The sequence below is a fragment of the Malaclemys terrapin genome, chromosome 8, assembly GCF_027887155.1.
Source record: "Malaclemys terrapin pileata isolate rMalTer1 chromosome 8, rMalTer1.hap1, whole genome shotgun sequence".
NCBI classification, from domain to species: Eukaryota; Metazoa; Chordata; order Testudines; family Emydidae; genus Malaclemys; species Malaclemys terrapin.
Window position 1 is genome coordinate 5526867 of NC_071512.1, and position 22135 is coordinate 5549001.

General features: G+C 46.6%; 1 protein-coding gene across 1 annotated transcript in view; it reads left to right on the forward strand.

Annotated features, from left to right (window-relative positions):
- The first annotated feature begins 4361 nt into the window (after positions 1–4361).
- Positions 4362–22135, forward strand: part of GLRA1 (glycine receptor alpha 1) — a 227625-nt gene continuing 209851 nt past the window's right edge. The window contains exon 1 of the mRNA XM_054037382.1: positions 4362–4469. Within this exon, the coding sequence (XP_053893357.1) occupies positions 4362–4469 (108 nt within the window). The remainder of the gene's footprint in view (positions 4470–22135) is intronic.

Genomic DNA, 22135 nt, shown 5'->3' on the forward strand with positions numbered 1-22135 from the left:
CACACCCCCTCTTGCTTGCCTGATCTCTGTGGCCACCCCCCATAAAGCCTGTATCATTTGTATGGTAGAGTATTCTCAGCAGCTGAAGAGAAATGGATCAGAGAGGAGTATGGTGAGTTAATACCATTCATTTTCCTATTACAGAGGGAGGAATGCTGCTTGTTGCGCTTTAACAACTAATCTTCAGGAAAACCTCATTGCTATGTAATTATGGGTCATTTACAAAGCTAAAGTGGATAGTTTCCTAATGCACAACCTTATTCAGGTGAGTGTATGCTCTACACCTCGGAGAAGTCCTATTAAACTCAATAGGACTACTTGCCTGAGTAGGGGTTGCAGGATCAGCCCCCTGAAAACATTTAAGGGCTCTCATGCCTTGTCAGATAGAAGGGCTACCAACAAAATTATAGCCCTGAAGTGAAATTCTAGTCCCATAGAAGTTAATGGGAGTTTTGCCAATGACTTCAATGCAGCCAGGATTTCATCCCTAATTATCTGATACTGAGAAATGTAGAGCATCTCCAGGGAGGTTCTGCAACTCCTCAACTCCTAGTGATTCAATGGGACCTGAAGAACGCTCAGGACGTTGCAAGATGTTTAGCAGCTTGTAGTACCAGACCCCTGCTGGAGTCAGTGGGAGTTTGCCCAAAGATTTGACTGCTCTATTGGGCAGGGAAGCTCTATTTTATTTCTGGAATTGTTTCTTCTTCTTACAATGAATGGTGAGGCTTAAATCTGACTTTTTTCATTATAATACCAGTTCCCCTTTTACCTTTTTTTCTCATAGTCCAAGTTGCACGAGATAAAAAGAAACAAGTAAACTCTTAAGGGGAAATGTTTAAATAAACTGGCATTTATTTCAATTCACTCAAGCAGAGAATATTTAAAATATAAATCAAGGAAAGAAGAACAGGTATTTGTCCACTTGGGCTTCGATTCCTCCCACTTTCCTTGCCTTTTAAAACCTCTGATTTTTGCTAACCGAAATCCCAATAACGTGTGTTTTTTTCATACACAAATACCATATGCATTCTTTTAAATGACTCAGTAACTAAGGAGGATTTGCTTGGTAAATATCGTGTCACTCCATAATACAGTAATTACATATTCTGCATACAGGTGGTAATTACATTGACTGTAGATTACTTAGTGATTACAGTTAGTGGGTTCAGAAGTAATTACTGTGTCACCTGCACATGCTGGGTTGTAAAGCGGAAATAATCCTATATTCTTTCTGGGGGGAAATTCCCCGCCCCGCCACACACACAGACATAGCTCAGTGGTTTGAGCATTGGCCTGCTAAACCCAGGGTTTTGAGTTCAATCCTTGAGGGGGCCATTTAGGGATCTGGGGCAAAAATCTGTCTGGGGATTGGTCCTGCTTTGAGCAGGGGATTGGACTAGACGACCTCCTGAGGTTCCTTCCAACCCTGAGACTCTATGATTCTAATATACAATCCACAACTCAGGAGAACCCCAAAGGAGTTGGGCTGGGGAGAAGGGGAATTCAGCCACCAACCCTGGAGAGAGCATACAGGGCTGTAAGGTAGCCACCCCATGGCTGCTCGGTTTCCTCTGAGCCTATTCTTATGGGGGTTCCGGGGAGAAACTAGACTGAGTACAGACACAGGAGTGGTGGAACCAGGAAGGTAGGGCGACTCACGCCCCCACAATGGAAATACAGCAGGGACTCCACCCTGCTGTAAACTCATGCACCTCGCCCCTCCTAGCCCTCTGCCCCACATTCGCAGGGAGCTTCCACCCCTCCTGCTCAGACACAGGAACCTGCAGGGTGGCTGAAGAAGCTATCCCGTGCATACCAGCCACATATCACTGGGCAGGACTGACTATTTCTGGCACCTGCATTTCCTCCCTCCTGAAGCCTGTGACCAGTTACATAGTCATAGATCTGGGTGAAATTTTGTGGCCAGCAATGCTTTTCTGTGAAAAACGCAGATTGAGCAACACAGAGACATTTTGTGAATTCATGTTGGTTTTGCCAAATTGCTAGTGTCGGGGTAAAAAAGTTGAAACATTTTGATTTCTCATTTGAAATAAGAACAGGAGGACTTGTGGCACCTTAGAGACTAACAAATTTATTTAAGCATAAGCTTTCGTGGGCTACAGCCCACTTCATTGGTTGCATAGAATGGAACATATAAGAAGAGTATATATATACATACAGAGAAGATGCCATACCACCTCTAAGAGGCTAATTAATTAATTAGCCTCTTAGAGGTGGTATGGCATCTTCTCTGTATGTATACATATGTATATATGTACTCTTCTTATATGTTCCATTCTGTGCATCCGAAGAAGTGGGCTGTAGCCCACGAAAGCTTATGCTCAAATAAATTTGTTAGTCTCTAAGGTGCCACAAGTACTCCTGTTCTTTTTACGGATACAGACTAACACGGCTGCTACTCTGAAACCTGTCAGTTTGAAATAACTTTCCATTTCAAAATGTCCTTCGGTGTTGTTTAAAACAATTAAAAACCTTTACAAATTCTCAAAATCTAGATGAAAGGAATTGTTCCATTCAACCTGATACACTATTTTTTAACCTTCCAATTTGTCAAAAATGTCTAATAAAAATGTTGGGGTTGACCCCAAAATGTGTTTTATGTTTTTCTGAAATGCCAGTGAATCAAAAAAGAATCAGTTATTTGTATAGCTCTGCCTGTTCACTAAACAGCTTTCTTAAAACAAAGTGTTTGTAGTTAGCAGTTGGAACAAAGCATTCAAGAAAAAAGGGATTTTAAAATAATGGCTGGAGATGGGACATTAGATGGGGAGGGTTCTGAGTTACTACAGAGAATTTTCTGCCAGTTGGCTGACTGGTGGGTTTCACCCACATCCTCAGGGTCTAACTGATCACCATATTTGGGGTCTGGAAGGAATAATCCCACAGGTCAGGTCGACAAAGTCCCTAGGGGGTTTTCACCTTTCTCTGCAGTGTGGGGCACGGGTCACTTGCTGGTTTGATTGAACTACAGTAACTGGTGGATTTTCTGTAACTTGAAGTCTTTAAATCAAGAGATGAGGACTTCAGTAACTCATCCAGAGGTTATGGGACTATTGCAGGCATGGTTAGGTGGGGGAGGTTCTGTGGCCTGCAATGTGCAGGAGGCCAGACTAGATGATCCCTTCTGGCCTTAAAGTCAATGAATCTGTAAATAGAATCATAGAATATCAGGGTTGGATGGGACCTCAATCATCTAGTCCAACCCCCTGCTCAAAGCAGGACCAATCCCCAACTAAATCATCCCAGCCAGGGCTTTGTCAAGCCTGACTTTAAAAACCTCTAAGGAAGGAGATTCCACCACCTCCCTAGGTAACCCCTTCCAGTGCTTCACCACCCTCCTAGTGACAAAGTTTTTCCTAATATCCAACCTAAACCTCCCCTCTGCAACTTGAAACCATTATTCCTTGTTGTGTCAAATAACAAACAGCACTTCAGTTGATACAGACTGCCATCCCATAATGGTGACCTTGGGAGGCTTAGCTTCTTCAGACACACCTATGTGGTCCTGTGTCTGAACGCATCACAGTCTGGTTCCTCTATGCACCCCAGAGAGGCTATGCCTTTAAAACTGGCAAGCGTTCTTTGTTCTCCAGGAGGCTTTTCCAAGTGCACGTGTCCTCATCCCTTTCTGATCAAACCACAGGCTCAGAGACAACTGAGCCAGAGTCATGAACTAATGGTTCTCGCATTGTCCCTTAACAACTCCTACGTGGAAGCCGATAGGTGAGCGATCCCCTCTTCTCTGCCTGATCCATCCCATATGTTCTCTAGTGAGAATCACACCAAAACATTCTTGCAAAAAACACCAGCCCATAACCAGAGTGATGTACAATATTAACACATTTTATAAGCTTGGCTGGAAAAAGGGAATCCCCTCCTGGGAAAATGTCATGTTTTTGAAAAAATGGTCATCCCAAATTAGGGTGAAAAGTCAAAAAAGTGAAATTTTTTCATGGGGGTTTCCAGAAAAATTTCATTTCAGGAAACCGGAATGTTTGGCTGGCTACCTACCTGCTTGGAAGACTCTTGTCAATTTTACTTTCTGCTACAGGCAGACAGGAAGCCATTGTTTGGAAAATCAAAATTTTCCAGCAAAATTGAAATTTTCCAACAGAAAAATGTTGATTTTGCAAAAAAGGCATTTTCCATCAGAAAATCATTCCAGGGGAACATTCCTGACCAACTCTACAAATTAGCCACTGAGCGGCTCGACTTGGGTCGCGTCACGTTACGTCCCCCGAGCCCTGGGCCTGGCCGGGCTCCACAGGGCCCAACCCCGAGGGAGTCCCCCACCCGCTAACCCCGCTCTCTCCCGGCTGCAGGGCCCATGGTGCGCCATGGCCGTGCCCTTCGTGGAGGACTGGGACCTGGTGCAGACTCTGGGCAAAGGCACCTACGGAGAAGTTCAGCTTGCTGTGAACAGACGCACAGAAGAAGCTGTTGCAGTAAAAATAGTTGACATGAAATGTGCTGTGGACTGTCCAGAGAACATACCAAAAAAAAAAAAAAAAACCTCTACAAATTATTACAGGCGTGACTTTCTCTTCTAGGAACCCAGAACCATTCTGTGTTATCTTTCTGCCTTAACAAGCGAGAGCTTTGCTGGGGCTTAGACTGGGAGACAGCTCCCTGCCACATCAGTCTGTCTCCTTCACCAGCAAACGCCTCGAGACTCTGCCAATCTTAACCTTGTGTTTCAGGTACAATCCATGAACCTCAGTTCCCAAGTTCCCCAGGGGGTCTCTCTGCAGTGTCCAGTCCTTCTCCCTGGGCACTCACACAAATTATTACATTTGCTGCCTCCAAAGTGATCATGCACACACCAGCCCGTTAGTCTAGCTGAGGTCCCACACTTTAATATACAACTGAGATGGTTTTGTAATAAAACAAGAATAAATGTATTAATAAAAGAAGAACAGGAGTACTTGTGGCACCTTAGAGACTAACAAATTTATTTGTTAGTCTCTAAGGTGCCACAAGTACTCCTGTTCTTCTTTTTGCGGATACAGACTAACACGGCTGTTACTCTGAAACTTGTATTAATAAAGAGCACTGATTTAAATGTAAACCCACATGGCATTTATTAATAAACCCAATAATGGTTTTATTGAGTGTTCCAAAAACTTTGCATACTGTCTTCCGTGTTGATAATATTCTGGCCTCATCAGCAAAATAATTATCCCTCAAAACTGGTCAAGAGTGTGTTCCTTTAAAACAAATTCTCTGCTATTCTCCAAAAGGAACCCATTATCTGGCTAGTGTCACTGCAGCTGATCACAGCGTGGGCTCATCTGGCTTCATCATGCCTGTAAGACACAGCTCCAGGTAGATGTGTCAAAACGTATCTCTGTCTATCTACAATCAGCTCTGCATCTTGGGTTATAACTCACAGGGCCTGATTCCTCTCTCTCACTGGTGTAAACCGATGACAACTACATCGGAGTCAGTGCAGTTACACCAGGGTAAAGCTAGTGTGAGCGAGTGGAGAATCAGACCCACGTTGCCTTCCCCTGCCCCCAGTTGCAGCATTTTCTATCTATTGCCTTCACATAGCTTTGTCTCAGTCTGGTGTTGGAGGAAGAGTATTTGTGACTAAATAAAAGACTCGGGTGAATTGCCAGAGGGAGGATAAAATCACATCTGGAACTTATCTACGATGCTCCCGTCTGTGGACTTTTAAAAGGAGAATGATTTTCACCCAAGAGAGTCCCAGGCTGGAATTCCCTTAGATGAAAATAGTAAAGCCAAAAACCCCTAAATAAATAAGTATTTTCTGATATGCAAATAAATACAGTCCCATAAAGATTTATTTAAAAATATTCCTCTCCCATTTGATGGCATATCCGATTCTGACTTCTTCCTTTTTGCTGGAGGACTTTGGCGGTCGCACCTGAGCTGTGGGTTTTCCTATCCTAAGCTGAGTTGGGGGGAGGATGTTGAACTGGAGGCGCTGATCCTGCAATCAGATCCAGGAGCAGACCCTTACCCTTGCATAAAGTCCTTTCGACTTCAGCGGGGGTCCAGACCTGAACCCAAATGCAGGATCTGAGCCATAGATTGTGCAGATTTCAGTCTATTGTGATGTCACTGTCGAGGTCCTCCAAAGACCTTGCAATAATCCTCCAACGCAAAGAAAGAAAACAGGACTTAGAGGTCAAGCAGTAGATTTTCCTTTTAAAATAAATCATTGTTGCTCCTTTCTGATGGATTCAAATTGACTCCGAGAGAGTCAGTTTTTGCTTTGCAGCTCGCCTTTAATCTAACATTACCATGAAGTGCATCCTAGCCAAACACTGACGACTACAATCAGCCGCTTCTTTGGGCTGGTGAGGAGAGGATGGGAAGGAGAGAGCAATTCCTACCCGATGGACAGCTATGACAAATCAATTACCAAAGGAGCCATATGGTACACAATGTTTCACCCTTTATGTTGAATGCATTTGCCCCTATTAACATTGTATCTGTGTGCCCGAGAGAGAATGTCAGACTTGACAAATGGCCAGGAATCTACCTCAGGAACAGAGCAATGATGAACTCAGAAAGAGCTGTGAAAAAAATGTCTGGAGATGGGGCAGAAAGAGAGCCTCTAGAACAGAAACAGGCTGAAGGCTGGGAATGTGTGAAGATATGCAGAGACTCTGCATGCTTCAGTGGTGAGATACCAGAAGAGTCAGAGTTCTAATCTCTACTTAGCCACTGCCTTGCTTCACGGCCTTGGTCACATCACTCTTCTGTTTATGTCTCAGTCGCCCCTTCTGCAAAATAAGGATACTAATACTCACCTCCCTCACAAAGGGGTTATGAAGTGTGGACAGTTTGTTCAGCACTTGGAGAGCATGAAATTGTCCTTGTATAATATCCCATAACAGGCCATACCTTTTTTTATTCGTTAGTTGCTTGTCTCACAACCAGACACCACTCAGCATTGATGATGGGTGTTTCAGGGTGAGGTGGCACCATGAATCAATGGGGTCTAGTGCAGTGGTTCTCAAACTAGGGCCGCCGCTTGTTCAGGGAAAGCCCCTGGTGGGCCGGGCCGGTTTGTTTACCTGCCGCATCTGCAGATTTGGCTGATTGCAGCTCCCACTGGCTGCGGTTTGCTGCTCCAGGCCAATGGGGGCGGTGGGAAGTGATGGCCAGCACATCCCTCAGCCCGGGCCGCTTCCTGCAGCCCCCATTGGCCTGGAGTGGTGAACCGCGGTGAGTGGGAGCCGCGATCGGCCGAACCTGCGGACACGGCAGGTAAACAAACCGGCCCGGCCTGCCAGGGGCTTTCCCTGAACAAGCGGCGGCCCTAGTTTGAGAACCACTGAGCTAGAGGAATGAAATGAATTACACACTCCCAAGCTAGTCAGCCTGTAACCACAAGGTTCAGTGCGTCCCAGTCAGAAGTTCCTGCTGAGCAGATGCTTGGGGCTAAATCTTATTTGGCTTAGGACAAGCCCCCACTGAATTTACTTTAGCGTGAGTAAAGAAGAGCAGGACTAGCCCCTGCCCTCTTCAGTGCTGGAATATCAGAAGGTGTTGCTGGTCAAAACCAAAGTGCCCTGGCAGAGCAATACAGGGGCCCTGGAGTGGAAAAGCAGGACGTGGCGTACGTCACGTGCCTGAGCTGCACAAAGAGAACTGCTTGGGTTTCCCTGCACGGGAATAGGAGGTCAAAGCTGAGATGCAGTGACAGATCTACACAAGGGAGGCTTGCATTGCACCTTCTTGCACATTGTCTGGCTCAAGCCGGTGCCTGCTGCATTCCTGAGCATAAAACAAAACAAAAAAGAAAGGGGGGGGGGGAGGTAGACCATGAGTGAACTCCTAACGCATTCAAGTACCCGTGCTGTAGGGTCGGATTCATGTACAGAATAATTTAAACCCCAAAGGCTTCACCAAATGGCTCAGATGCTATTAGTTGGTGACTGTCATCATCAGCTGAAGAGGCGCAGAAGAGAAAGAAAGAGAGAGAAGCTAATACCCAGGGAAAGAAGAGAAACTTTCAATGAGACTGCAGCCCCTGGGTTTGCGCCCCACCCCCCAGAAATGTCTATCTTGTGGCAGAGTACCAGGGCAGGCTGCAGGTCAGGGACTGTGGTGTATTGGCAGTGCTACATGAGGCTTCCAGATTAGAGTAGCTAGAAGTGTGGGTTGAGGTGAACTAGCAAGGTTGTATGCACCCACAACTGTTGCTACATCCTCAGTATGAGTGAGGGGCTGTGCTTCTCCTGCGTGTCTACCCATATTTGCACTGGTTCTTATAGAGCTGGTGTGAGTATAAAATGGTAGCATAAGCAGTGGCAGCAGGGGCCTGGCTTAGCTGTGCTGTACATAACCACCATTTTCAGGCAGGTTTGTACTTGGCCCAGCTAAGCTGGGCCACCACTGCTCATGCGACACCAAGAACTAGCGTGAGTCTGTGTATGCAAGCAGGGGGATCACGGCCCTGGCTTGTAGCACAGACGTGACCTCTGACAACAAGGATACTGCAAGTCAGAATGGATTGAGGTGCATCAGCCGAGCTGTTCAGGGAAATCTCACGCAGGGACTGCTAACCTTCTACTGGGCTTCCGCTGGTGCTATGCATCCTTCTGTATAATGAGCATCAGGCTGAAAACCAGGAGTAAAGTAGAAAGAAGCGGGGGGGCTAAGACGATAGAGACAGAATATGCCCTGGAGATTAGATAGGGGTCCTGAGAGAGGTGTCAGAAGAACAAAGATAGCAAGAGATCAATGTTCATATTACAGCACTTTGGTATTGGCAGTGCATTTTTTTGTCTTATTTGTGCATTACATAAAGTCACTCACAATGCAGCCAAGTGGCACCATGAAAGGCAACGGAATCAACTACAGACGCCACTCTCGAGACCACTGTGGATACTATAAGTAGCACTGTTCATTTACCAGAGGACTCATCCATCCAAGGAAGGCATAGTTTAGGTGTAAATAAGTAAAATTTAAGAAATTAATGAGTTCTACCATATGACTTTATCCTTAAAAATTAATAACATTCCAGTAAATGTGCAAAGAAGAAATAACTTCTTCTTTCGCCAGGTTTATTACATGCATGGAAAATCTTAATCCTTCATGACATCATGGCCACAACCCTTATTGTGTTTAGGGAAATGTACATTTCCAACTAGCTTCAGCCCCTGATGGCTAACCACAGCCTCTCTGAGCTGGTGGCATGAGATGTTGGGGCCAGTTGTTTCAAGTAAACACAGCTGTCGTACATGCCAACGTCTTCAGAGCAAAGCCCAGTAGATTTCAGTTCTACAAAAAATGTGCATAACTCTGCATAGAAATGAAGAGAACGGGAGGTAGCGAGCAAGGAATTGGAGAGAGAGAGACTCCAGCATTTCATCTTTCTTGCCCATCCCAGCATGAGCATTTTATCCCAACCCCTGCAAACCAACTTCATTGGGAATGGGGGGATGGGAACCCATTCTTCCCCTAACCCAAGTTCACTGCAAAGAATCATAATATCCGCCAACTTTATTGAGAAAAATAAACCAAAATACCCAACACGCCACCAAATTCACTGAGGGTGGGGCGGGATCCCAACTTCTCCACCCAACTTCATTGCCAAACTATCCCTCCCCGTTCAAACCAACTCCATCGCAAAAACCATCCCCTCACCTTTGGAAGCCTAAGGGGTGAGCAGTAACACTGTGACAATCTCCTCCTCCCAAGCCTGGGGAAGACAGTGCTGGGAGGCAGAGCAGCTGCTCTCCAGTCAGATCTCAGCACACAGCAGCACTCTCTGGGAGAGGAGCAAAAGGGTACACGAACTGGTCCCCGTGCCAGGGCTGGCTCCAGGCACCAGCTGAGCAAGCTGGTGCTTGGGGGCGGCAGATTGTTGGGCAGGCGGTGTTCTGCCCAATCCTAGGGTGGCACGGCCACTTTTTTTTTTTTTTTGTTCCACTCTGGCCACCCTGTAGGGGGCGGCGGCGCGGAGAACCAGAGCGCCCTGCAGGGCAGTCCTCTTCCTTCCCTCCCCGCTGACCGGAGCGGAGCCCTCGCGGCAGGCAGCAGGAGGCGGCGCAGCGGGAGGGGCTGCGTGGCAGCGCTTCTCTCCTCCCATTTTGTTCCTAGGGTGATCGATCTACCTGTGTATTTGTGCAGCATCGCCGTAATCCATGCTGAGGGGGAATACTTTCTTTAAGGCAGACAGCTTTGTCCTGCAACAGGATCTTTTCCAACACACCTTTGGATATAGGAGCTGATTTCCCCCTCCCTTCTCCACTCTTGCTAGTTCTTCTTGTCCTTGTCAATTCTTCAAGATGTAGCTATGTCCAAGACACACCAATTTCCCTTCCCGGCATGGCTGACTCAGGGAGAAATTCTAGGATGACAGCAAAAGACAAAAAAGCTCCCCAAAGGAGAAAGACGATGACAAGCTGAATTCAGCTGGCTTGAAGCTTTCATCCACATCCCACTAGTGTGAAATAAATCCAAACGTCTCCAGTGCAGCGCCAGGTCGATACATTTGAAGTTAAATGTTTCCCTTTCATTCGGGAAGGTGATAATAATAATTAGAGTCTTTTCTGTCCTGTAAAGATGAGAAGGGGGCTGGGAAATATCCAGAACCGTCTGAGGACTACACCAGCAATTATAATAATTTAAATCAAGTTCCCTGCTCTCAGGGAACTCTGGGCACCAGTATCATTGGCATGAGAAAACAGTCTTCCTGGGAATTTGCCAGTGAAAATTTGCCATTTTCTCTGGTGAAAATGGGTGCAAGAATTGGAAGAATTTGTGACCCAACATAAACGGATCCTCTGGCGAAGAAAATGAGATTTTTTTTCCTCCCTGCTCCCTCACAGCTCCTTGGAGGGTGGAGAAGGCAGTAGTCACAGTGGAAACAATGTCCGTGGAAGTGCGGGGGAGGCGGTTCACAGCCCTAGCGGCTGGAGCGTGCTGCTATCTTGAATTGAGAGCGCACAGAACCGCACCTCTCCAGCAGAATGGTAGTATCCAGATACAACATACTCTGCAGAGTTGCCACTCCAGGCTGGGTTTCAAACTGCTGAGAAGGCGATGGGTTAGGTGGGAAAGGCCCAGCTTTCCATATCCCAGTGCTGCTAACTCCCTGCAATTTCACTGCGATATTTTGAGTCATAGAGTTTAAGACCAGAAGGGAACAACAGATTATCCAATCCAGCCTGTATATCACAGACCACCAAACACCACTCAGCACCTACACACCAAGCCAACCACTAGAACCTGACCAAAGTATGAAAGCCTCAGGAGACTAAACTATTGAGTGCCACAGGCAGAGAGAACAACAAGAGGGACCGAGGTGCACAAGTGCCCAAGCCCCTGCAGTGGCAGGGAAGTGACTCAATATTTGGTTTTGTACTTAACGCCCCAGCTCCTGGAGTCATGTGATTATGAGAATGTCTAAGATTTTAGGTTTTTTTTAAAAAGTTTCTAGCCCTTATGGTTACAGAGAAAAGCTTAGGAATGTGACCAGAATGGCTCAAAAAACAAATAAAATATACCCCAAAATGTATTTTTTTTAATCTCATGATAAGAATAATCTGATTTGACTAATCTGCCCAGCTGATATGGACTTTGGTTACATTCATGACATAGAAAAGGCTATATACAAACCATGCCTCCACTTTCTAGTCTTTCAATTCTGTCCCAAAACACACTTCTTCCATGAAACCTCACTCTAAATAAGAAGGGGGAAAAACTAACACACAGCAATCTCAAGACATGTCCATCAATCAGCAACACTATCTCATGGTATTTGTTGTCAAACTCATCCCCCCTTTCCATTACCTCCACTAGCCCTCAATGTTTGCTGCTACTTCTTGTCGTTATTAGGGACTGATCCTGCAAACACATCCTTACGTGAACATGGTGACTTTAACATCATTCACTATTCACATGAAAACGTGTTTCCAGGATAATGCCCATAGATTGCCAGATCTTGAGGAAAGAGGGTACAATTTTCAGAAGTGCTTGAGTACTCCATTATTAATGATGTTTATTATGTATATTACATATAACACAGTAGTGATGGTGATGCCCGTCTTATCAACTGCAGAACCATGCGGTAAGCTGTCTAACTTCTTAGAATAATGTACTTCACTTGCTTCTATTAGAGGACCTCAAGATATTGGATTTTAAACCCCATCATTATTCTGTATAGGAAAAATAATATATTAGGTTATCTAAAATGTATTAGGCATAATTTCCTCTCTGCCTCTGAGGCCTGTAACAGAGGGAATCCTGGTACTGAGGTGCCTGAGGGGCTTACAAGCAGAAGAATATGGACCTGGTCCAAAGCCCATTGAAGTCAATGGAAAGACTGCCCTTGATTTCAGTGGGTTTTGGCTCAGGCCCTGTGGGAAAAAAGGATCAATCCAATTTTAGCTCTCTCCAGAGCTTTTCTGAAATAGATTCTAGTAATATACCTGGCACATGCAGAACAGATCATGGGGTGAGGTAGGAATAACACTTGTATTGACCCTCATCTGGAATATCTATGTAACACCTTTGTCACTCAAGAGCCATGCCAAGCTCATGCCAACAAAATGTCCGTATCAGACCACACCGCTTTGCTCAGATATTTGAGTTTTATCTGTTTCGATTTAGACACCTAAAAAATACCCACACTACCCCAGGCCCCAGGCAGTCATTTGCATACACACTGACACCTACATACATGGGCACCTTGTCAATGCATTAATGCTTGTGAAGACAGATAGGCAGGCAGACAGGGTGTAAATGGCCAACAAAACAACCCCTGCGAGGTTAGCCATACAGGAGAGTTGGAAGAAGCACACGGCATGAGCCGCCGTCCAAGGCATAACACTTCCTGGGTACCAATCGGAGCACGGTTGGAGGTGCCCTGGGCACCTTTAAAGTAGATATAGCAAGGCACATCCCATCATGGAGCTATCTAGGTGTATGGAGGTGGGAAGAAGGGTCACACCAGGCATTCCACACAGGAATGCCACCACCACGACTTCAACTGCCCCTGTGTGCCCTGGAGCAGTGGCAGCCTCACGAATGCTACATTCTGCATGGGGGGTTCCCAGGGCCGTCCCTTGCTATTTTGGTGCCATATGCAGCCTCCCCGTGGGGGGGCTGTGTAGGGCCCCAGGCCTCCGTGGGAGGAAGCGGGGGGGGAGGGGGCTGGCCCCAAGCCTCTGCGGGGGGGCTGTGTGGGGCCCCGCCCCAGGCCTCCATGGGGGAAAGTGGGGGGGAGGAGGCTGGCCTGCGGGAAGTGGAGTTACCCGGCCCCAGCCTGCTCTGCTCCCCTGGCTCCTAGGCTTGGGGGGAGGGAGAACCTCCGCCCCCTCCACCCCCCACCCCCCGCACTCGCCTGCGTGCAGCTGGGAGCCAGGGGAGCAGAGCAGGCTGGGGCCGGGTTGCTCCACTTACCGTTGAGTGCAGGCCCGACCGCTTCTGGAGTCCTCAGGGGAATGTGGGGGGGGAGCAGGGGCAGGGGACCTGGGGAAGAGCCGGAGCAGAGTCTGGAGCAGCTTCCAGCTGCGCAGGGCACCAGGAAATGTGGTGCCCCACATTCTCTGGTGCCCTACGCAGCTGCGTACTTTGCGTATGGGTAAGGACGGCCCTGGGGGTTCCCCGCCCCCAGGGCTCCCATGAAGCAGGGGCAGGTGTAATTTAGCCAAATGCAGTATCTGGCTACATGCATCAACTTACATTAAGATCAACATAGAAATGGATGATTAGGCAGGTGGGATTATTTATTGATTTACCACCACCCTGGCATGTTGGGAACCAAACCAGATCTCCCTCCCCCACCCCTTTGAATACCATTGCACATCTGAAGCAGAATCTCCCTGTCACAGCAAATGGAGCATGCTCCCGTCACACTTGCCTTCCCTGGAAGTGAAAGGACATTATTCAGGCATGAATCACTCGAATCAGGGCAGTTTTGCTCCCAGGACCCTCCTCAGCCTGGAGCCGGCATGCTCTGCTGACATTGGCTGTGATGGCAGCAGTCGCAGCGTGTCGCTCTATGGGAAGGAAACTCACAGGCAGCGGTCCCTGCCATCAGCTGTGCTGGACACGTTGTTTATCATTCCAGCCCGGGGCAGCTGGACCGGGCCTACGGACAGTCTGGCATCTGCCTGGTGTTTCAAGAGAAAAGACAAACAAAACAGAGCGGTGCGACCACAGTTCAAACGCAGGCATTGAAATAAAAGAGCCGTTACAAAGACTGTCCTACTCCAGACGGTGGCAACGGCGTTACCAAGTTGCAGCTAGTTTCACCAATCCGGAGCTAGACCTGGCATGCCCCAGAGGCCTACTTTGGTGCATTTAGTTTACAGAGCGCCTCCCGCATAGAAGGCCATTAACAAATCCTCCATCACGTTTGGCAGTGGGACTTGGGCTTTAATGTCATTTAGGTGCTGTTGAAAATTTTACCCCAACTGTCCCTGAAAGTCAATGGGCCTTTGGCTTCTAAACATGCAAATCACTTGCAGATGTAGGACTTTGGCACCTAAGACACATAAGTGCTTTTGAAAATGACTTGCCCAAGGTTATACAGCAAGTGCGGGGCTGAGAACCCCAGGACTATGCCCTAGCCACCAGCTCATGTTGCCATGCATTAACATTAATCAGCTCGGATGCATATCCCAGCTCACCTTCTTTGTCAGGAAGGAAATATTCTGCAGGGGCCTGCCTTCACGCTGGTGCAAGCCCCGTGGCTAGGGTTCCCCGGTTAGTCTCACTGTGTGAGCCTGGTTGGGAGTGGTGCCATCACCACAGCCCAGCAAAGCAAAGGGGTGCAGGCCAAGCTGGAGAGAGTCTGCAGCATTAGCACAGGGAAGGGGCGCTGGGCAGATCCCTAGGAAAGTCTCGACAAATGCTCCCTCCTGCATTTAGGAGGTTGAAGTTAGCTCGGGAACAAGGATCCTTCCTCTGCTGACTGACGCCTTCCCCTCCCCCCACAAATCCTCCATCTGCTGCACGCTGCCCATGGGCATGCTCTTGGCCCGTTACTAATTTGGGTTCGTCTTTTTGGTTCACTTCACTTGTTTGTTGTGAGGGGGAAAAAAGAAATAAGAAAAACAAACCAAAAAGGGGAAAACTTTTTTGCTTGGTGGGTGGGGGTGGGGGGCTCAGAACTGGCACCTCCCCCAAGCCTAAGGAGCCAACCCCTCTCTTCTGATGGCTTTACAGCTCCCTCCACCACCTATTGTTGCTTTTCAATATTATTTTTAACTCTCTCTTTGGTTTCTAAGCACAGCCTGTCAGGTAGGGGGTCAGATAAGCCCCACTAGCTGCTGTTGCCTGGGTGGAAGACGCCCCCATCCCTGAGCTAATCTTTATCCCCAACCATGCCCACCATCTCCTCTATATACCTGGCAGCAGCAGGACTTTTCCTCATGTTACACTCGATAACCTGGAGGTTGGACACCCAGTTTCTGCCCTCCTGTGAGTCACCTTCTGGTGTAGATTCAAGGCTCGAGGGTTAGGCGCTGCTTCCCCCTTCCCTCCCTCTCTAGTTAAACTAATTGGTGCATTTAAACATGGAAGCAACAGCACCAGCTCTACCGTTGTTGGATGTCATTTCCTGTCCCCAAATGCCTTTCACAGAGAATAAAGAGGCACACAAGCAGGAAGGATGGTTTAGTGGGTGAAGCACTGGACTGGGAGTCAAGAGATGGGGATTTGAGTCCCAGCTCAGCTTCAGACTTCCTCTGGAACCTTGAACAAGTTACTTAGCCCTGGTCTACACTAAGGGGGAGATCGATCTAAGTTACGCAACTTCAGCTCCGTGAATAGCATAGGTGAAGTCGACGTACTGAGATCGACTTACTGTGGTGTCTTCATCGCGGTGAGTTGACTGCTGATGCTCCCCCATCGACTGCCTGCACCTCTCGCGGTGGTGGAATACAGGAGTCAATGGGAGAGTACCCATACATACCCACAGTCTATGCAGGTCCCCTTCTGGAGAATGAAGGTACCACTTATGTACCTTATAGGGGTATCAAGGATAAACCCACTAATGCTTCTAGCCACCTTCAGTACTTATCAGGTCTCCATTACCATGGTAGCTGAGCATCTCATTGGGTACGTCTACACTCCAATTAAAAATCTGCAGCTGCCCTGTGCCAGCTGACCCGGGCTAAGGGGTTTGGGCTAAGCGGCTGTTTAATTGCGGTGTAGATGTTTGGGTTCAAGTTGGAGCCTGGGCTCTACGACCCTGCGAGGGGGGGACGTCTACAAACATCCAACTATCTCTGCTGCAACAAATGCAGTCTATCACATCTGCAGAATGACAATGTCATGGTTTCTCTCTTTTTCCAAGTAAAATAAATTTACTGTAAATATAAGTTTAGAAAACTATTAATTCATTTTTAGAAATGTTCTATATGGACAAATCTATGGCTCCTGTTTGCCAACAGGGGGCCAGTCACCACAAGGGTGAAATAAAAGACTCCCCACCCTGATCTCCCATAGCTGGAGTCACCACAAGTGAAATCTTCCCACTGACCAAGCCGACATTCGCTTGGAGACCTTTGTGGTCTTCAGACAATGGCAATACCAGATGTGCTAAAGAGAAGAGTCTCTCTGGCTGTCACTCCTCTATATGTCGCTTTGTAGTGGAGACGTTCGGCAGACCCGCTCACAGAAACATACTAGGGAGTGCACAGTCGGTAATGTTCAAGGTTTTGGTCAAAGTTCATGTGAACCTATCCTACACGACCATGGTTCACTCTTTTAGAAAACATGTTATTATGAGCAGTTCTTGTCTGGATTCTAGGACAGAACGGGAGGAGGATGGATATTAAGTGAGCGCTGAACTCCACTTGAGGCTATGAGGATTAATAGATGGTTGAGCTTGTGTTGTTTTCATGTTTTGGTCAACTTGACCACCACTAATGGAGTAAACAGAAAATACAGTAGAGCAGTACAAGCAATTAGGCAGTCACCAGTTCAGGAATGCTTGAGGTGGCAAACAAGAGCAGAGGCAAATCACTATAACCACGAGAGGCAACACAAGAAGCAAAAGGAGTTTGCAATGTCATACAAAGCCAACTTGTATGCAATCCACAGAGTGATGTACTTTTCCCCTCAACTGGAGATGAGTCTATATTGTATTGTATTCTGGAAAAAAAATTAGTCAAGAAAAGTGTGGCCTATGTCTCTAATATAGGGCTATATTGACACTTCCATTGTTCTTAAAATTTCCCATCACAGCTCTAGGTCCTCCTCTGGTAGCGAAGCTGGAAGAGTTGTAGTAAACCGACCATCTGCATTTTAATCACGTCATCTCAATGAGCTCTGAGAAGAGTTAGATGGCGCAGAGGCTAACCTGCTGAAAGCCCGTCCGCACCAGCACTCTTGCACTAGGTAAAATTCATATCTGGAGGCAATGGGAGAGAACAAGTTAAAGCCGTAAGGGTATTTTAGGACCACCAGCCAGGCCTAGAGGCTATTTTATAAACCTAGTAAAGTGGACAATTATTGCTTGCTGGAGCAGACAAAGACTGCAGCTACTTTTGAGTTTAAATTTAAGGGAAAGGGTTATTTTAACATTGGTACAAAATACCACCTTTAAGTGATTAGTTGGGGATATGACAGGCCAATTAATTGGCTGCATATATATAAACAAAAGCAAGGACTTATGTTTTAATACTTTTTGTATGTTTAAGATGACAACTTACTTTCATTAACATTTGTATATGTTAATAATAATAATAATGAATTATTATTTGTTAATTTTATATTATACTTTTAATAACTGTTATTGTTAATACACATATTATATAATGTATTATATGATGGGGATTTGGGGGGGGTTACTATGTTTGGTAGATTACAATGACTTTTTTGCTTTGTATTTAAGTTAGAGAAAGTTAGGGACATTTTAAAAACTGAACAACAGGATACTTAAGAAGGTTTTGTTTGTATTTTTAAAGGTTAAAGGTTGTATTGATGACATTAAATTAGACTAATGTTTTTATTGTTTTTATAATATTTATATATTACTAGTTAATATATGATTTATTGAATACATTTATGTTTTTATTATTTTATAAGAGGTAACTTTATTTAATTCCTGTTTTATTTTTTATATTTTTTATTTGAGATTTTGTTGGCTTTAAAGGGACAAAAAGAGGTTTTATTTTTTATTTTTTTGTTAAGAAGTGCTTTGATTTTGTGTTATTTATTTTAGCTGGCAGTTCTTGAATTGCAATTTTCATTTGGCAATCGATTATTAACAATGCTATAACAATTACAAGCTGAAGCACTATTCATATATCTGAACGTACACGAATCCATGCATGTGTTCCTATATTGTTAAAGGCATTTACAATTTGGTCCCAGATGTTAGTTGCATTGAAATCTGCTATGTTTTGTTTTGTTCCCTTACTGTCCTTTCACAAGTTAGTTATGACACTTTATTTATTTGTTTGTTTTGAGTACCGCTGTTTGTTTAAGGCTTAAACGAGGAATAGGCACCATAAATTGTGGGTGAATATTACTTTAAAATGTTTTATAGTTTTTAATTAAGGCTAGGTCTACACTACCCGCCTGAATCGGCGGGTAGAAATCGATCTCTCAGGGATCAAATTATCACGTCTCGTCGGGACGCGACAATCGATCCCCAAATCGACACTCTTACTCCACCAGCGGAGGTGGGAGTAAGCGCCGTCGATGGGGAGCTGCGGAGGTCGATTTTGCCGCCGTCCTCACAGCGGGGTAAGTCAGCTCCGATAGGTCGAATGCTATTCGCATAGCTGAATTTGCGTATCTTAAATCGACCCCCCTCTCCTGCTCCCCCCCCCCCGTAGTGAAGACCTGCCCTTAGAAACATCTCCTTACAAAATGTTAAGAGGAAATCCCTTACCTTGTACAGAAAGGAAAAGGAAATAGAAGGGGAAATACTAAGGCGTTGTCCACACTGGACTTTCTCGGTAAAACTTTTGTCATTCAGAGGTGTGAAAAAAATACACCATCCCCCCGAACAACAAAAGTTTTACCGACAGAAAAGCACCAGTGCTTTGTTGGTTGGAGAGCTCTCCTGCTGAGAAAGCTACAGCCTCTCATTGGGGGTGGAATTTTTTCTGTCAGCAGTAGAGTCCCCTCCCGCCGACAAAGAGCGGGTACACTGCACAGCTTTTAGCAGCACAGCTGCAGCGGCACAGCTGCGTCACTAAAAGGTGCGTAGTGTAGACAGCCTAAATATCTTCTCATTTCCACCTTCTTTCTTTAATCTACTTGACCTACAGTTCTGGGCACGAGGGCTTTGTTCTTTTTGCACAGTGGAGCTTCTGCCAGGCACCACTGGAAGTTGGTGCATGGCTCTGATATCACCCCCACGGGCTACCTTTGGCCAGTGCTCATCCAAGGTGATGCCTAGATTCCTCCTAGATTCTGATGGGCGCATGTTTGTATCACAAACTCACTGCACCGACAGGCGCATTCGGCGTCTCTGCACAAGGCGGAAGAGGCTGAGAAGAGCAGCTCCAGGAGGTTCTTTCGTTCCTTTGGGGGCGGTTGAGAGTGTGACTTGCTCATGAGAGAGTGGCCTGAGACCACCACCTCCTTCCAAACAGACGTCAGATGAGTAATAATTATATTCACCCCCCACCAATATGAATTCTGAGGCAGAGGCTTTAGTAATGGGATAGGCAGCCCTCAAGGGTAGCTCCCCCCTTCTCTCTCGCGTGGAGGGGAAGAGGGACAACTCTGGACAAGCAGAGGGTGTTGCACTGCAGGAGTAAGATGCATTGACAGAGCTGTGACTGGCTGTCAGGATCAGAGTATCAGGGGGATCACAGGCCAGGACTGAGGTTGCCCAGCAGAGCGGTGTGGGAAAAACCCGGGCTGGACTAGCAAAGGGTGCCGTAGATCCTAACTGAAGTGCTTGGCAGAGCTGTGTGGGAAAAGCCTGTGTAGCATTTCTCACCACTCTGGTTGCCTTGAACTAGTACTTTCCTTCTCTCACTTTCACACACCAGCCTTGCTCATGCCGTTGCTTTGATGCAGAGGCGAGCTGATGGGTCCCACCGTGCCCACACCGAATTCTCCCGGAGAGAACCGGAGAAGCAGCATGGTTGCCTCGGTCATACATCTGTAACAATGAAAAAGGTTCACTGTGGTTCGGTTAACAGCATCCAGAGGGGTCAGCGCTCCCTTGCCGCGGTGAAGCCTCCTGCTAGAAAAATCTCCCCCCTCGCTCCCCCCTGCCTTTCGCCACAGGAAATTGCTTCTACCCACTCGCTCAGTAAATAAAAACAAGAGAGGGAGAAGAAAAATACGTCACACGCCGCCCAACCAAGCCCGCTCCCCTCCTGCGTCTTTGCAAATGACTGACGACCCGCAGGAGGAACCCAGGACAGGAGGTTATAGCCGCCGGTCGGGAGAGCCGTCATTGTTAGATCTCAGCTCTCACTTTAAAATAAAAAACAAAAAAAAACCCACCCCAACAGCCCTGCACCGAAGTGGTTTATACGAAAAGGAACACACTGCAGCACCGCACTCAATCAGGAGCCGACAGCCACCGCCTGGCCAAGCATGACAGCATTGCTCGTTTTTCACTCTGACACCACTGCAAGCTCCACGAGCCGTCTTGACTTGCAAGGTGATTGGAATATTGAGTACAATACCGCAGTGGAAGCCCGGCCCCTCGCACGACAACCACGGCCGCCCCCCTTCCCTCGCACTCACAAGGAAGAATGAAAAACAATGCGAATTAGAAGCGCCCGACGCCCCCTGTTCGTCTTCGGAGACGACCTTAGCGTCATTGTTGCCAATTCCTCAACTCATTTGGAGAATGCAAGGAGGTGTCGCCCACCTTTTTAATATGCATGCTTTTGCTATGGAAATGTAACCCTGGTAGTACATTGTAATGATGGCAGTGCTGCAGGGCCACTGCAGTCCTACTCCATCCCATTACTATGCAAATAAAGTTCCTGGAGAGAGCAATACCTTATCATATTCCCCCATGTTACCAAACTCAGCCTGGGAAAGGCTCCCGGGGTCAGCAGCACACTCCATGGAACCCTCAGCCATCAGAGCAGCATGTTCCATTCTCCATCAAATCTTATATACCCCCCCCCCCACACACACACACACCCCAGGCAGCCTGGACATCGGCCTGGATGATATCCCCAAATACAATTTTTAATATAAAGCAACTCCAAGCTGACATTAAAAGACATGCACGGATGTTGGCTTTTGGTCAATAAAACAGGTCTGGGCTTGAATATCTGAGAGTTTAATTAGGGATTACTAATTACATTGCAAGCTTGTGATTTCCTCAAGCACTGCATGCAGTTTTGGTCACCCCCATCTCAAAAAAAAAAACCCAAAATACATTAGAATTGGAAAAAGTACAGAGAAATTATTTGAGGTATGGAACATATGAGGGGGAAGACTGTTCAGCTTAGAAAAGAGACAACTAAGGGGTGACATGATAGAGATCTATCAAATCATGAATGCAGAGGAGGAAGCAAATAAGGAACTGTTATTTATCCCATCACATAACACATGAACCAGGGGTCACCCAATTAAATTAATAAGAGGTAGGTTTAAAACAAACATAAGGAAGTACTTCTTCACACAACCAACCTGGGGAACTCATTGCCAGGGGATGTTGTGAAGGCCCAAAGTATAACTGGGTTCAAAAAAGATTTAGATAAGTCCATGGAGAATAGGTTCATCGATGGCAATTAGACAAGATGATCGGGAATGCAGCCCCATGTTCTGGGTGTCCCTAAACCTCCGACTGCCAGAACCTGGGACTGGATGACGGGATGGATCACTCAATAAATTGCCCTTTTCAGTTCATTCCCTCTGAAGCATCTGGCACCAGCCACTGTCAGAAGACAGGATACTGGGCTAGATGGACCATTGGTTTGAGACACTATGGTCATTCTTATGTTCTTCTGTCAGGATGCTCGCTGCCTGTACTACACACCTGTCTCTTGCCTATGTTATCAGCAACCTTTCATCCTACCTGCACCTCACTGCCACCTCTCAACTTGTCTCTGTTATACCCAATGCCTGTTCACCAGCTGTTCTACTGTACTTAACAGTCTCATATCTTCTGCTCCTGCTTCCTGCCTGCACTACACCTGAGCTATAATCTGCCTTTCTGCCTGCACTCTAATTGCAA